Source organism: Antedon bifida, chromosome 2 (assembly GCF_963402885.1).
Source record: "Antedon bifida chromosome 2, ecAntBifi1.1, whole genome shotgun sequence".
NCBI lineage: Eukaryota > Metazoa > Echinodermata > Crinoidea > Comatulida > Antedonidae > Antedon > Antedon bifida.
In genome coordinates this window covers 3048057-3063289 of record NC_136227.1, presented here as the reverse complement: position 1 = coordinate 3063289, position 15233 = coordinate 3048057, and the positions used below count along the sequence as shown (strand labels likewise).

The window sequence follows — 15233 nt, the reverse complement described above, 5'->3', positions numbered from 1 at the left end:
GAACACTAAATATAAAGATTTACTGTACTTACCCAAGATACATGATTACTGTTTAAATGTTCTTGTATTTTCTCTTGATCAGTAAGTTGATGCTGTTTTCTGTTTTGTGCTGCTGCAGTAAATGTAACAATGTTGCTTGTCATGGTATTTATATGCGTCTCAATAATGTCTAAATGCAGACTAATCTTGTAAACATCACATATCTTACTGTATATGGTATTTGATGCAGTACAACTCACATATCTTACTGTATATAGAATGCATTGCAATACCACTTGTATGTCTTAATGTATGATGAACTCATAAAGGAATTTAATTGGCTAGATGACAGTAGGTTGTATGAGTTGATGACTTCACAGTAAATACCAACATGTAGAGTAATAGTAGGCTACAATTAGTAAACAAAATTACACTCTAGTCATTATTTAACAAAGCATAAACATTTATTTACTCAAAATACATACATTATTTCTTAATTTCTTAAGTTTAATCAGTATTTTATCTACTGTTACATTAATAATTATTAATTAAAGTTAAATGTTGTTTTTATTTTCCTTTAGTAATTGTTTTATTAACATCATAATTGAAGTAGAATTAAGATCAGTATACTAGTGGTGATTGTTGGATTTCTTTCCTCAAAAAATTAAATTAGATTTAATTAATTATATATTTTGATTTACAATTTATTTACCTAACTTCAGTCCACATGTACTAAATATCTACGTCTTTAAACATAAACTGTCAGAGTAAGATTTACATGATTAGTAAAAGGTAATTAGTCCAGAGAGATTGACTTTTGAAAAACAATTATGGGTGATCTTATTTTGTTAGAAAAATGTCAGATACAGGTGGTTCAACCATTGCATACAGAAATCAGAAATAATATAAAATATGCTTAGAAATTAATTTACCTGTAACCCTGAATTTTAAACTAGTGTAAATTTATATAAAATCACTATTAGTTTTGGATAACATGCACATTTTTAAATATTTACAAAAAAAGATAGACAAATGTTACATTCTATATCGTAAGGTCATGTTAAATATTAAGTATCCACTAAAAGTTGTGTTTTTTATAAGAATTTAAGACTTTTAGCTTGAGTAGTAACATTATGCTGCATAAAGTAAGAAACCTGAGAATGAGCAATATCTGTTGATGTTATCGTAGTAATAGTTATAGCTTGTACTTAATGGCTGAGTCCATACTTGATCACCTGATACCAGATCAAGTATCACCATTGCGCTTGCAGAAATATCGCCAGTACCAGCTGTATATGCAGATACTTGAAAATTCCCATTTTTCATAATATGTGTTAAAACACTACTACCACTTGATTTCAATGATGTGACTTGGAATACATAAACACCTGGAATTGCACAGACAAACTTGCCTGTATCCAGATTGTAGTCATTTCCTACATTTGTAATTATTGTGTCATACTTCATTGGGCTAACGGCATGACGACCTGGGTTTGATGAAAAAACTACTGCAAAGGCAGATTTCTGTTGACTAGCTTGTTCACCCTTTTCTCCCTTTACACCATTTGCACCTGGTAGACCAATGAGGCCTTGAGGTCCTTGTTCTCCTTTTAACCCATGTTCTCCGATGAATCCTTGTTCTCCTTTCATTCCTTGGTCTCCTTTCACTCCATTAAATCCTTGGTCTCCTTTCACTCCATTCATTCCTTGTTCTCCTTTCACTCCATTCATTCCTTGTGGCCCTGATACACCTGGATTACCATGCTGTCCTGGAATGCCAGGAATCCCAGATGTACAACAGCTATTACAAGCTTCAGTAGTACTTTGACCTGCTGCTTTCATGACAAAGATGATACTAATTTGTACAGTAACAATTGTGAAGAACATGTTAAATCTGAAAGAATCAAACATATAATTTGTTGTTAAAGTAAATTTAAAGCCACTTTACCTATGTTGTTTTTAATCTAATTTAAAGACACTATACCTTCCAATTGTTGAAAACATTAAACTAGGTCATTTCATGTCTTTATAATAAAAATTAATTCACTAGATAAGTAGCTCACGTTGAATGCTTAGCTAGGCTTAGTTCTGGCTGGTAAAGAGTGGTACTGTACGAATATCGTACGCTAGCTATATGCCAAGCCTGACATTGTCTCGTTGCTGAATTAATTTTCTTTAATACAAATTGGGGAAGACCTGGTATTTTCACTGAAAAGTTATGGTTACCATTTGTTTAAATTTGTATATAATGTACAGATATAAACTGGTGCCTAACATACTGTAAAGCTAAAAAAACTAATTTCTAATAAATAAAAAACTAATAAATAATGTTTACTTTGGCCTTAAGACATCTACACCCATAAGATAACTACACCCATAAGACAACTACACCCTTAGTACAACAACTACACCCTTAAGACAGCTACACCCTTAGTACAACTACACCCTTAGTACAACTACACCCTTAGTACAACTACACCCTTAGTACAACTACACCCTTAGCACAACTACACCCTTAGTACAACTACACCCTTATTACAACTACATCCTTAGTAAAACTACACCCTTAGTACAACAACACCCTTAGTACAACTAAACCCTTAATGTGTAAAGGGCAGATAAGATAGTGACAAATATAAATTATACTTACCCAAGATTCATGGTTACTTGTTGACTTGTTTCTCTTGATAGTTAAGTGGATGTTCCTTTTCTTCTGCTGTAATACGCTAATGTCAAACAATTTGCTTTTCCTTGTATTTATATGTGTCCCAAATGTTTGTATACAATACATCACAAATCTCTTTACCATATATGGAGTTTTTTGCAATTCAGCCTACATACCTTACTGTATAGAATTCATAACAATACAACTTGCATACCTTACTGTATATGGAGTTATTGCAATCCTGCTAACATACAGTACCTTACTGTATAGAATTCATTACAATACAACTTACATACCTTACTGTATATGGAGTTATTGCAATCCTGCTAACATACAGTACCTTACTGTATAGAAGTCATTACAATACAACTTTTATACCATACTAAATATAGTTTTTATTGCAATTCTGCTAACAATACTTACCTTATGTGGAGTTCATTGTAATCGAAAGGGGGAATTTTGTTTTCTTTTTCCTTATGTAAAACACTTATTTTTCTATTCTGAGCTTTGATCATGGTTTTGGGCGCTTATTCTGCTTTCAGTATTTATTAGAGCAGTGTAATATACGTGTATATATAGCAGGTGTTTGCAGCTACTACTACAACTACTCATTTGATAGTATATCTTTGCCATATGTAGGCATAGCAAGATAGCAGCTATTAGGAGCTATAGCAAGATAGGAGCTATAGCAAGATAGCAGTTATTAGGAGCTATAGCAAGATAGCAGCTATTAGGAGCTATAGCAAGATAGCAGCTATTAGGAACTATAGCAAGATAGCAGATATTAGGAGCTATAGCAAGATAGCAGCTATTAGGAGCTATAGCAAGATAGCAGCTATTAGGAACTATAGCAAGATAGCAGCTATTAGGAGCTATAGCAAGATAGCAGATATTAGGAGCTATAGCAAGATAGCAGATATTAGGATTCATAGGAAGATAGCAGCTATTAGGAGCTATAGCAAGATAGCAGCTATTAGGAACTATAGGAAGATAGCAGCTATTAGGAGCTATAGCAAGATAGCAGATATTAGGATCTATAGGAAGATAGCAGCTATTAGGAGCTATAGCAAGATAGCAGATATTAGGAGCTATAGCAAGATAGCAGATATTAGGATTCATAGGAAGATAGCAGCTATTAGGAGCTACAGCAAGATAGCAGCTATTAGGAGCTATAGCAAGATAGCAGCTATTAGGAACTATAGCAAGATAGCAGATATTAGGATTCATAGGAAGATAGCAGCTATTAGGAGCTATAGCAAGATAGCAGCTATTAGGAACTATAGCAAGATAGCAGATATTAGGATTCATAGGAAGATAGCAGCTATTAGGAGCTACAGCAAGATAGCAGCTATTAGGATCTATAGCAAGATAGCAGATATTAGGAGCTATAGCAAGATAGCAGCTATTAGGAACTATAGCAAGATAGCAGATATTAGGAGCTATAGCAAGATAGCAGCTATTAGGAGCTATAGCAAGATAGCAGCTATTAGGAGCTATAGCAAGATAGGAGCTATTAGGAGCTATAGCAAGATAGCAGCTATTAGGAGCTACAGCAAGATAGCAGCTATTAGGAGCTATAGCAAGATAGCAGCTATTAGGAGCTATAGTAGCTATTGGCAGCGACAACAATTGGTGGCTATATCCTGCATACCTTATTTTATATCATAGAATTCATTACAATCCAACCCATGTACCTTTCCGTAAAGTGGGGCGAAAACAGCATAGTACCAAAAAGTGATAAATATTATAAAATCTATTTACCCATAGTGTCTGCAGCTCAATATTGTATATTTTCAGTTTATTTATAATTTACTTGATCAGATGAATGTTCAAACACTTCTCCTAAAATGTTCTTAAAGAAATTGGCAAAATACAAGATGAGTTATTGCAATACCACTTGTATGTCTTAATGTATGATGAACTCATAAAGGAATTTAATTGGCTAGATGACAGTAGGTTGTATGGGTTGATGACTTCACAGTAAATACCAACATGTAGAGAAATAGTAGGCTACAATTAGTAAACAAAATTACACTCTAGTAATTATTTAACAAAGCATAAACATTTATTTACTCAAAATACATAGATTATTTCTTAATGTCTTAAGTTTAATCAGTATTTTATCTACTGTTACATTAATAATTATTAATTAAAGTAAAATGTTGATTTTATTTTCCTTTAGTAGTTGTTGTATTAATATCAAAATGCAATTGCATTTTTATAACACTTTTGTTAACATTTTATTATACCATATTTTTCTATGTATTTTTCTAAATTTGTTAAATGTCGGTTTTATTGTATCGTTCAAGTTGACAGGGGCTGGTCAAGCACATCACAAGATGACAGTTTTATACTTTTGCTTTTCCGCTACTCCCCTGTTATACTTATTTGTTTGTTTTTTGCTATGTAGAAAGATTGAAAATAAAAATAAATAAATAAACTTGATATAGAATTAAGATCAGTATACTAATGGTGGTTGTTGGATTTGTTCCCTCAAAAGATTAAATTAGATTTAATTAATTATATATTAATCAGTTATCCGCATTGAGCGGATAACTCCTTATAACTGTCCTGTTACTTTTTTTTTTCTTTCCTTCTCCCTCATTTTTGTGTCTCACGTATCTCAAAAACGTGTAAACATAACATGTTATAACTTTGTCAGCATGAGGGCATTCACGTGAAGTTGTGCACCTCCTATTTTTGAATGACGTCAGAGTTGCGCAACATGACTTACGCATTGCGTTGCAAGAATTTTAGACTTTTAGGTTGAGTAGTAACATTATGCTGCATAAAGTAAGAAACCTGAGAATGAGCAAAATCTGTTGATGTCACTGTGGTAATAGTTATGGCTTGTACCATATGGCTGAGTCCATACTTGATCACCTGATACCAGATCAAGTACCACCATTGTGCTTACAGAATCATGCCCATTACCATCTGCCCATGTGGATACTTGAAAAATCCCATTTTTCATTATTCTTGTGAAAATGATACCACCACTATTTGATTTCAATGATGTGACGTGGAATACATAAACACCTGGAATTGTACAGACAAACTTGCCTGTATCCAGATTGTAGTGATTTCCTACATTTGTAATTATTGTGTCATACTTCATTGGGCTAACGGCATGACGACCTGGGTCTGATGTAAAAACTACTGAAAAGGCAGATTTCTGCTGACTAGCTTGTTCACCCTTTTCTCCTTTTACACCATTTGTACCTGGTAGTCCAATGAGGCCTTGAGGTCCAGTTGGTCCTAATTTACCAGGAATCCCATCTAAGCCATTGCTTCCTTTATCTCCTTTCATTCCTTGTTCTCCTTTCATTCCCTTTTCTCCTTTCAGTCCTTGTTCTCCATTTATTCCTTGTTCTCCATTCATTCCGTGCTCTCCTTTCATTCCTTGTTCTCCTTTCACTCCAGTCATTCCTTGTGGCCCTGACACACCTGGATTACCATGATTTCCTGGAATGCCAGGAACCCCAGCTGTACAACAGCTATTACAAGCTGATGTATCAGTTTGAGCATAGATGATACTAATTTGTATAGTAGCAATTGTGAAGAGCATGTAAAATCTGAAATGCAATCAAATTTATAATTTTGTTGGCATGTAGGGTCTATTACCAAGTGTTTTTATAATATAAATGATAGAATTTAAGAACCATGTTAAAATTAAATTGCCATTTGTCAATCATACATATTACTATAGACTTCACTACTATCAAGTGACACATTTTGTCAATCATACTATAGATTGACAAATGGCAATTGAATTTTAACATAGTTGTCAAATTTGATAAATTATATTCGTTTTGAAGTCTATAAGTCTAACACAATTCAATTCAATTCAACAACAATTCAACAACATTTATTTAGAAACAGTTCAAGAAATAAAAGAAGCAGACATTAATTACAATAACTTAAAATGGTAACATTAAATAAGAACTGTTTCTGGGATCAGAAAAAGAAGTAAAAGAACTTGTCAAATACTAACCCCTAAACAAAACAAAAACAACAAAAAAACAACTGCATGTAGTTATAAATTATAATTCTAAAGAAATTCATGAATGTTTTAGATATTTCATTTAATAAGTAAAAAATCTAATTATGGCACATTATTTGTATTTTTACATTTTTTAAATAGATTTTTAAAATATTTAAAGTAGTTTCTATAGACATTTCATTCCATAACTTAGGACCACATACTGTAACCAAATAATTGAGACCTTTTTAGCCTTGTAAATGGTACTTCCATAACTTAGGACCACATACTGTAACCAAATAATGGAGACCTTTTTAGCCTTGTAAATGGTACTTCCATAACTTAGGACCACATACTGTAACCAAATAATTGAGACCTTTTTAGCCTTGTAAATGGTACTTCCAATCTTTTGGTATTTCTAAGCTGATAAAAACTTACAGACTTAAAAACTATCCGATTGGTTTGCATTTTAAATTATTCTAACTTGACAACCATTTTAAAGGCCAGGTGTGGTGAAGTATTTTTATAAATCTCACATTCCAGTATTAATTAGTATTTCCTATGTTTCTTTATTTTGTCCTGCCTTACATTTCAAATTATCTTTTAGTACTATAAATTCAGAAACACATTTTTGGTACATTTACTTTAACTAAGAACTTTGAAAAAAGTACATTAAACGAAAAATTGTTTTTTTAGTTTTTCCGGAATGTCACATAACTCATTTTGCTAAAGATTTTATAATAGGGCTGCTAAGATTATGACAAATATAAAATAGGGCTGGTAAGATTATGACAAATATAAAATAGGGCTGCTAAGATTGTGACAAATACAAAATAGGGCTGCTAAGATTGTGACAAATATAAAATAGGGCTGCTAAGATAGTGACAAATATGAAATAGGGCTGCTAAGATTGTGACAAATATAAAATAGGGCAGCTAAGATTGTGACATATATAAAATAGGGCTGCTAAGATTATGACAAATATAAAATAGGGCTGCTAAGATAGTGACAAATATAAAATAGGGCTGCTAAGATTATGACAAATATAAAATAGGGCTGCTAAGATTGTGACAAATATAAAATAGGGCTGCTAAGATTGTGACAAATATAAAATAGGGCTGCTAAGATTGTGATAAATATAAAATAGGGCTGCTAAGATTGTGACAAATATAAAATAGGGCTGCTAAGATTATGACAAATATAAAATAGGGCTGCTAAGATTGTGACAAATATAAAATAAGGCTGCTAAGATTGTGACAAATATAAAATAGGGCTGCTAAGATTGTGACAAATATAAAATAGGGCTGCTAAGATTGTGCCATTAGAACAGCTAAGAACACTAAATATAAAGATTTACTGTACTTACCCAAGATACATGATTACTGTTTAAATGTTCTTGTATTTTCTCTTGATCAGTAAGTTGATGCTGTTTTCTGTTTTGTGCTGCTGCAGTAAATGTAACAGTGTTGCTTGTCATGATATTTATATGCGTCTCAATAATGTCTAAATGCAGACTAATCTTGTGAACATCACATATCTTACTGTATATGGTATTTGATGCAGTACAACTCACATATCTGACTGTATATAGAATGCATTGCAATACCACTTGTATGTCTTAATGTATGATGAACTCATGAAGGAATTTAATTGGCTAGATGACAGTAGGTTGTATGGGTTGATGACTGCACAGTAAATACCAACATGTAGAGCAATAGTAGGCTACAATTAGTAAACAAAATTACACTCTAGTAATTATTTAACAAAGCATAAACATTTATTTACTCAAAATACATAGATTATTTCTTAATGTCTTAAGTTTAATCAGTATTTTGTCCACTGTTACATTAATAATTTTTAATTAAAATAAAATGATGTTTTTTTATTTTCCTTTAGTAGTTGTTGTATTAATATCAAACTTGATGTAGAATTAAGATCAGTATTCTAATGGTGGTTGTTGGATTTCTTTCCTCAAAAAATTAAATTAGATTTAGTTAATTATATATTAATTATAATTTTGAATCATAATATATTTACCTAACTTTAGTCCACATGTACTGAGTCTAAATATCTATGTTTTTAAACATAAACTGTCAGAGTATGATTTACATGATTAGTAAAATATATTTAGTCCAGAGGGATTGTGACTTTAGAAAAAAACAAATTATGGATCATCTTATTTTATTAGAAAAATGTCACATACATGTGGTTCAACCATTGTATACATAAATCAGAAATACTATGAAATATACTAAGAAATTAATTTACCTGTAACCCTGAATTTTAAACTAGTGTAAATTTATTTGGATAACATTCACATTTTTAAATATTTACAAAAAAGTCATCGTAAGGTCATGTTAAAATATTAAGTATCAACTAAAAGTTGTGTTTTTTATAAGTATTTAAGACTTTTAGCTTGAGTAGTAACATTATGCTGCATAAAGTAAGAAACCCGAGAATGAGCAAAATCTGTTGATGTCACTGTAGTAATAGTTATAGTTTGTACTTAATGGCTGAGTCCATACTTGATCACCTGATACCAGATCAAGTACCACCATTGTGCTTGCAGAATTAAACCCAGTAGCACTTGCCCATGTGGATACTTGAAAACTCCCATTTTTCATAATACGTGTTGCAACTCTAGCACCACCACTTGATTTCGTTGTTGAGACTTGGAAAACATAAATACCTGGAACTGTACAGACAAACTTGCCTGTATTCAGATTGTAGTCATTTCCTACATTTGTAATTATTGTGTTATACTTCATTGGGCTAAAGGCATGACGACCTGGGTTTGATGTAAAAACTACTGAAAAGGCAGATTTCTGCTGACTAGCTTGTTCATCCTTTACACCACCCGGTAGACCAATGAGGCCTTGAGGTCCTTGTTCACCCTTTTCTCCCTTTACACCTGATGGTCCAATGAGGCCTTGTGGTCCTAATTTACCAGGAAACCCATCTAATCCATTCCTTCCATTATCTCCTTTCATTCCTTGTTCTCCTTTTATTCCTTGTTCTCCTTTCACTCCATTCATTCCTTGTGGCCCTGACACACCTGGATTACCATGATTTCCTGGAATGCCAGGAACCCCAGCTGTACAACAGCTATTACAAGCTGCTGTATCAGTTTGAGCATAGATGATACTAATTTGTATAGTAGCAATTGTGAAGATCATGTAAAATCTGAAATGCAATCAAATTTATAATTTTGTTGGCATGCCTATTACCAAGTGTTTTTATAATATAAATGATAGAATTTGAGAACCATGTTAAAATTAAATTGCCATTTGTCAATCATACATATTACTATAGACTTCACTACTATCATGTGCCACATTTTGTCAATCATACTATAGATGGACAAATGGCAATTGAATTTTAACATAGTTGTCAAATTTGATAAATTATATTAGTTTTGAAGTCTATAAGTCTAACACAATTCAATTCAACAACAACATTTATTTAGAAACAGTTCAAGAAATAAAAGCAATATACATTAATTACAATAACTTAAAATGGTAACATTATATAAGAACTGTTTCTGGGATCAGAAAAAGAAGTAAAAGAACTTGTCAAATACTAACCCCTAAACAAAACAAAAACAACAAAAAAACAACTGCATGTAGTTATAAATTATAATTCTAAAGAAATTCATGAATGTTTTATTTCTTTCATTTAATAAATAAAAAATCTAACAATATTTGTATTTGGAAATTTTTTTAATAGATTTTTAAAATATGTTAATGTTTTTACAGAAAGTCGTTTCTATAGACAGTTCATTCCATAACTTATGACCACATACTGTAACCAAAAATTGAGTCTTTTTTAGCCTCGTAAATGGTACTTCCACTCTTTTGGTATTTCTAAGCTGATAAAAACTTACAGACTTAAAAACCTAAAACCTTTTAAAGGCAGGAGTGGTGAAGTATTTTTTATAAATCTCACATTCCAATATTGATTAGTATTCCCTATGTTTTTTGTTGTCCTGCCTTACATTTCAAATTATCCTTTAGTACTATAAATTCAGAAACACATTTGTGGTACATTTACTTTACCTAAGAACTTTGGAAAATGTAAATTAAACGAAAAACTGTTTCTGAGTTTTTCCGGAAGGTCACATAACTCATTTTGGTAAAGGTTTTATAATAGGGCTGCTAAGATTATGACAAATATAAAATAGGGCTGCTAAGATTATGACAAATACAAAATAGGGCTGCTAAGATTGTGACAAATATAAAATAGGGCTGCTAAGATTATGACAAATATAAAATAGGGCTGCTAAGATTATGACAAATATAAAATAGGGCTGCTAAGATTGTGACAAATATAAAATAGGGCTGCTAAGATTATGACAAATAAAAAATAGGGCTGCTAAGATTGTGACAAATATAAAATAGGGCTGCTAAGGTTATGACAAATATAAAATAGGGCTGCTAAGATTATGACAAATAAAAAATAGGGCTGCTAAGATTATGACAAATATAAAATAGGGCTGCTAAGATTATGACAAATAAAAAATAGGGCTGCTAAGATTGTGACAAATATAAAATAGGGCTGCTAAGATTATGACAAATAAAAAATAGGGCTGCTAAGATTGTGACAAATATAAAATAGGGCTGCTAAGGTTATGACAAATATAAAATAGGGCTGCTAAGATTATGACAAATAAAAAATAGGGCTGCTAAGATTGTGACAAATATAAAATAGGGCTGCTAAGGTTATGACAAATATAAAATAGGGCTGCTAAGATTGTAACAAATATAAAATAGGGCTGCTAAGATTGTGACAAATATAAAATAGGGCTGCTAAGATTGTGAAAAATATAAAATAGGGCTGCTAAGATTGTGATAAATATAAAATAGGGCTGCTAAGATTGTGACAAATATAAAATAGGGCTGCTAAGGTTATGACAAATATAAAATAGGGCTGCTAAGATTATGACAAATAAAAAATAGGGCTGCTAAGATTGTGACAAATATAAAATAGGGCTGCTAAGGTTATGACAAATATAAAATAGGGCTGCTAAGATTGTAACAAATATAAAATAGGGCTGCTAAGATTGTGACAAATATAAAATAGGGCTGCTAAGATTGTGAAAAATATAAAATAGGGCTGCTAAGATTGTGATAAATATAAAATAGGGCTGCTAAGATTGTGACAAATATAAAATAGGGCTGCTAAGATTGTGACAAATATAAAATAGGGCTGCTAAGATTATGACAAATATAAAATAGGGCTGCTAAGATTGTGACATTAAAACAGCTAAGAACACTAAATATAAATATTTACTGTACTTACCCAAGATACATGATTACTGTTTAAATGTTCTTGTATTTTCTCTTGATCAGTAAGTTGATGCTGTTTTCTGTTTTGTGCTGCTGCAGTAAATGTAACAATGTTGCTTGTCATGGTATTTATATGCGTCTCAATGTCTAAATGCAGACTAATCTTGTAAACATCACATATCTTACTGTATATGGTATTTGATGCAATACAACTCACATATCTTACTGTATATAGAATGCATTGCAATACCACTTGTATGTCTTAATGTATGATGAACTCATGAAGGAATTTGATTGGCTAGATGACAGTAGGTTGTATGGGTTGATGACTTCACAGTAAATGGCAACATGTAGAGCAATAGTAGGCTACAATTAGTAAACAAAATTACACTCTAGTAATTATTTAACAAAGCATAAACATTTATTTACTCAAAATACATAGATTATTTCTTAATGTCTTAAGTTTAATCAGTATTTTGTCTACTGTTACATTAATAATTATTAATTAAAGTCAAATGTTGTTTTTTATTTTCCTTTAGTAATTTTTGTATTAATATCAAACTTTATATAGAATTAAGATCAGTATACTAGTGGTGACTGTTGGATGTGTTCCCTCTTCCCTCAAAAGATTAAATTAGATTTAATTAATTATATATTAATTATAATTTTGATCTATAATATATTTACCCTAACCATAGCCCACATATACAGAGTCTAAATATCTACGTCTTTAAACATAAACTGTCAGATTATGGTTTACAAGATTAGTAAAAGATATTTAATCCAGAGAGATTGTGACAATTATGGGTGATCTTTTTTTATTAGAAAAATGTCACATGTTCAACCATTGCATACAGAAATCAGAAATTATATAAAAAATGCTAATAAATTAATTTACCTGTAACCCTGAATTTAAACTAGTGTAAATTTATAAAATAATAATATAATAATACTATTAGTATTAGATAACATGCACATTTTTAAATATTTACAAAAATGAAAGAAAAATTTTACATTCGTCATCATAAAGTCATGTTTGAATATCAAGTATCCACTAAAAGTTGTGTTTAGCAAAATGTCATACAGGTTGTTAATATAAAATATGCTTAGAAATTAATTTTAAACTAGTGTAAATTTATATACTCTTAGATACCATGCACATTTTAAAATATTTACAAAAAAAAGAAAGAAAAATCTTACATTCGTCTTCGTAAAATATTAATTTATCCACCAAAAGTTGTTTTTTTTATAAGAATATAAGACTTTTAGGTTGGGTAGTAGCATTATGCTGCATAAAGTAAGAAACCTGAGAATGAGCAATATCTGTTGCTGTTACTGTAGTAATTGTTAAAGCTTGTACTTAATGGCTGAGTCCATATTTCATCACCTGAGACCAGATCAAGTACCACCATTGTACTTCCAGAATTATACCCAGTAGCACTCACCCATGTGGATACTTGAGTACTCCCATTTTTAATGATTACTGTCAAAACTTGACCACTTTCTGCTGAGTAGCTTGTTCACCCTTTTCTCCCTTTACACCATTTGCACCTGGTAGTCCAGTGAGGCCTTGGGGTCCTTGTTCTCCTTTTAACCCTTGTTCTCCTTTCATTCCTTGGTCACCTTTCACTCCATTCATTCCTTGTTCTCCTTTCATTCCCTGTTCTCCTTTCATTCCATGTTCTCCTTTCACTCCATTCATTCATTCCTTGTGGCCCTGATGCACCTGGATTACCATGCTGTCCTGGAATTCCAGGAATCCCAGATGTACAACAGCTGTTACAAGCTTCAGTAGTAGTTTGACCTGCTGCTTTCATGACAAAGATGATACTAATTTGTATAGTAACAATTGTGAAGAACATGTTAAATCTGAAAGAATCAAACATATAATTTGTTTGCTAAGGTAAATTTAAAGCCACTTTACCTACGTTTTTTTTATCTAATTTAAAGACAATGACACTATACCTGCAATTGTTGACGTTTTGTAAAAATAATGCACATATATAACTTCAACTTCATTTCTTGTCTTAAATGTACGTTCTAAGGTTTATGATAATAAAAAGAGAATAGGCCTAGCCTGGCGTAATTTTGCAGGCCTGGCTGGTAAAGCGTGGCAATGTGCGAACTTCGTACTCTAGCTGTAGGCCTAGCCTGACGCCGTCTCGTTGCTAAATTAATTGTCTTTCCATTTTTAGAAAAATCCGTTAAAAAACAGAAAAATAATTAATGCAGCAATTAGACAATGTCAGGCTGGGCCTATAGCTAGCGTATGATGTTCGTACGTTACTGTTGTTTACCAGCTAGGCCTACAAAACTAAGCCTAGCTAGGCTAGGCCTAACGACCGTCCACGAGAGGACATTCACCGCGGGCTACTTAGGTAGTGCATTGTCTCTCATTTTATCATGAATTACCATAAAACATACATTTAAGACCAGGAATGACCTGGTTTAATGTTTTTAAAGTAATACATATGCATTATTTTTACAAAACGTCAAAAAATGTAGGAAATGGATCTTTAAGACAACTACACCCTTAGGACAACTACACGCTAATACAACTACACCCTTTGTACAACTACACCCTTAGTACAACTACACCCTTTGTACAACTACACCCTTGGTACAACTACACCCTTAAGACAACTACACCCTTAAGACAACTACACCCTTAAGACAACTACACCCTTAGGACAACTACACCCTTAGGACAACTACACCCTTGGTACAACTACACCCCTAGGACAACTACACCCTTAGGACAACTACACCCTTAGGACAACTACACCCTTAGTACAACTACACCCTTAGGACAACTACACCATTAGTACAACTACACCCTTAGGACAACTACACCCTTAGGACAACTACACCCTTAGGACAACTACACCCTTAGGACAACTACACCCTTAGGACAACTACACCCTTAGGACAACTACACCCTTAGGACAACTACACCCTTAGTACAACTACACCCTTAAGACAACTACACCCTTAGGACAACTACACCCTTAGGACAACTACACCCTTAGGACAACTACACCCTTAGGACAACTACACCCTTAGTACAACTACACCCTTAGTACAACTACACCCTTAAGACAACTACACCCTTAGGACAACTACAGTACATTCCTAATGTGTAAAGGGCAGATGAGATAGTGACAAATATAAATTATACTTACCCAAGATTCATGGTTACTTGTTGACTTGTTTTTCTTGATAGTTAAGTGGATGTTCCTTTTCTTCTGCTGTAATACACTAATGTCAAACAATTTGCTTTTCCTTGTATTTATGTGTGTCCCAAATGTTTGTAAACAATACA

The 15233-nt window shown here is 32.3% G+C and overlaps 4 protein-coding genes across 4 annotated transcripts in view; 1 reads left to right on the top strand and 3 right to left on the bottom strand.

Moving 5' to 3' along the window:
- Positions 1-15233, top strand: part of LOC144835824 (anaphase-promoting complex subunit 7-like) — a 169073-nt gene that overhangs the window by 144450 nt on the left and 9390 nt on the right. The gene's annotated exons all lie outside the window — the stretch shown is intronic.
- Positions 556-2685, bottom strand: LOC144835847 (complement C1q tumor necrosis factor-related protein 2-like). The gene is made up of 2 exons (XM_078690963.1): positions 2630-2685; positions 556-1873 (listed from the first exon to the last, which is right to left on the bottom strand). The coding sequence occupies exons 1-2, from the start codon at positions 2638-2640 to the stop codon at positions 1111-1113; spliced, it is 774 nt and encodes a 257-aa protein (XP_078547089.1). The 5' UTR covers positions 2641-2685; the 3' UTR covers positions 556-1110.
- LOC144835856 (complement C1q tumor necrosis factor-related protein 2-like) lies at positions 4857-6100 on the bottom strand. Its single transcript, XM_078690972.1, has one exon. It carries the CDS (start codon positions 6069-6071, stop codon positions 5424-5426), a length of 648 nt encoding a protein of 215 aa, XP_078547098.1. The 5' UTR covers positions 6072-6100; the 3' UTR covers positions 4857-5423.
- LOC144835848 (complement C1q tumor necrosis factor-related protein 2-like) lies at positions 8464-11996 on the bottom strand. Its single transcript, XM_078690965.1, has 2 exons — positions 11925-11996; positions 8464-9809 (listed from the first exon to the last, which is right to left on the bottom strand). Exons 1-2 carry the CDS (start codon positions 11933-11935, stop codon positions 9056-9058), a joined length of 765 nt encoding a protein of 254 aa, XP_078547091.1. The 5' UTR covers positions 11936-11996; the 3' UTR covers positions 8464-9055.

Coding starts and splice junctions, on each gene's coding strand:
- LOC144835856 (XM_078690972.1), bottom strand. CDS start 6,071: ATGACTGGAGTGAAAGGAGAACAAGGAATGAAAGGAGAGCACGGAATG.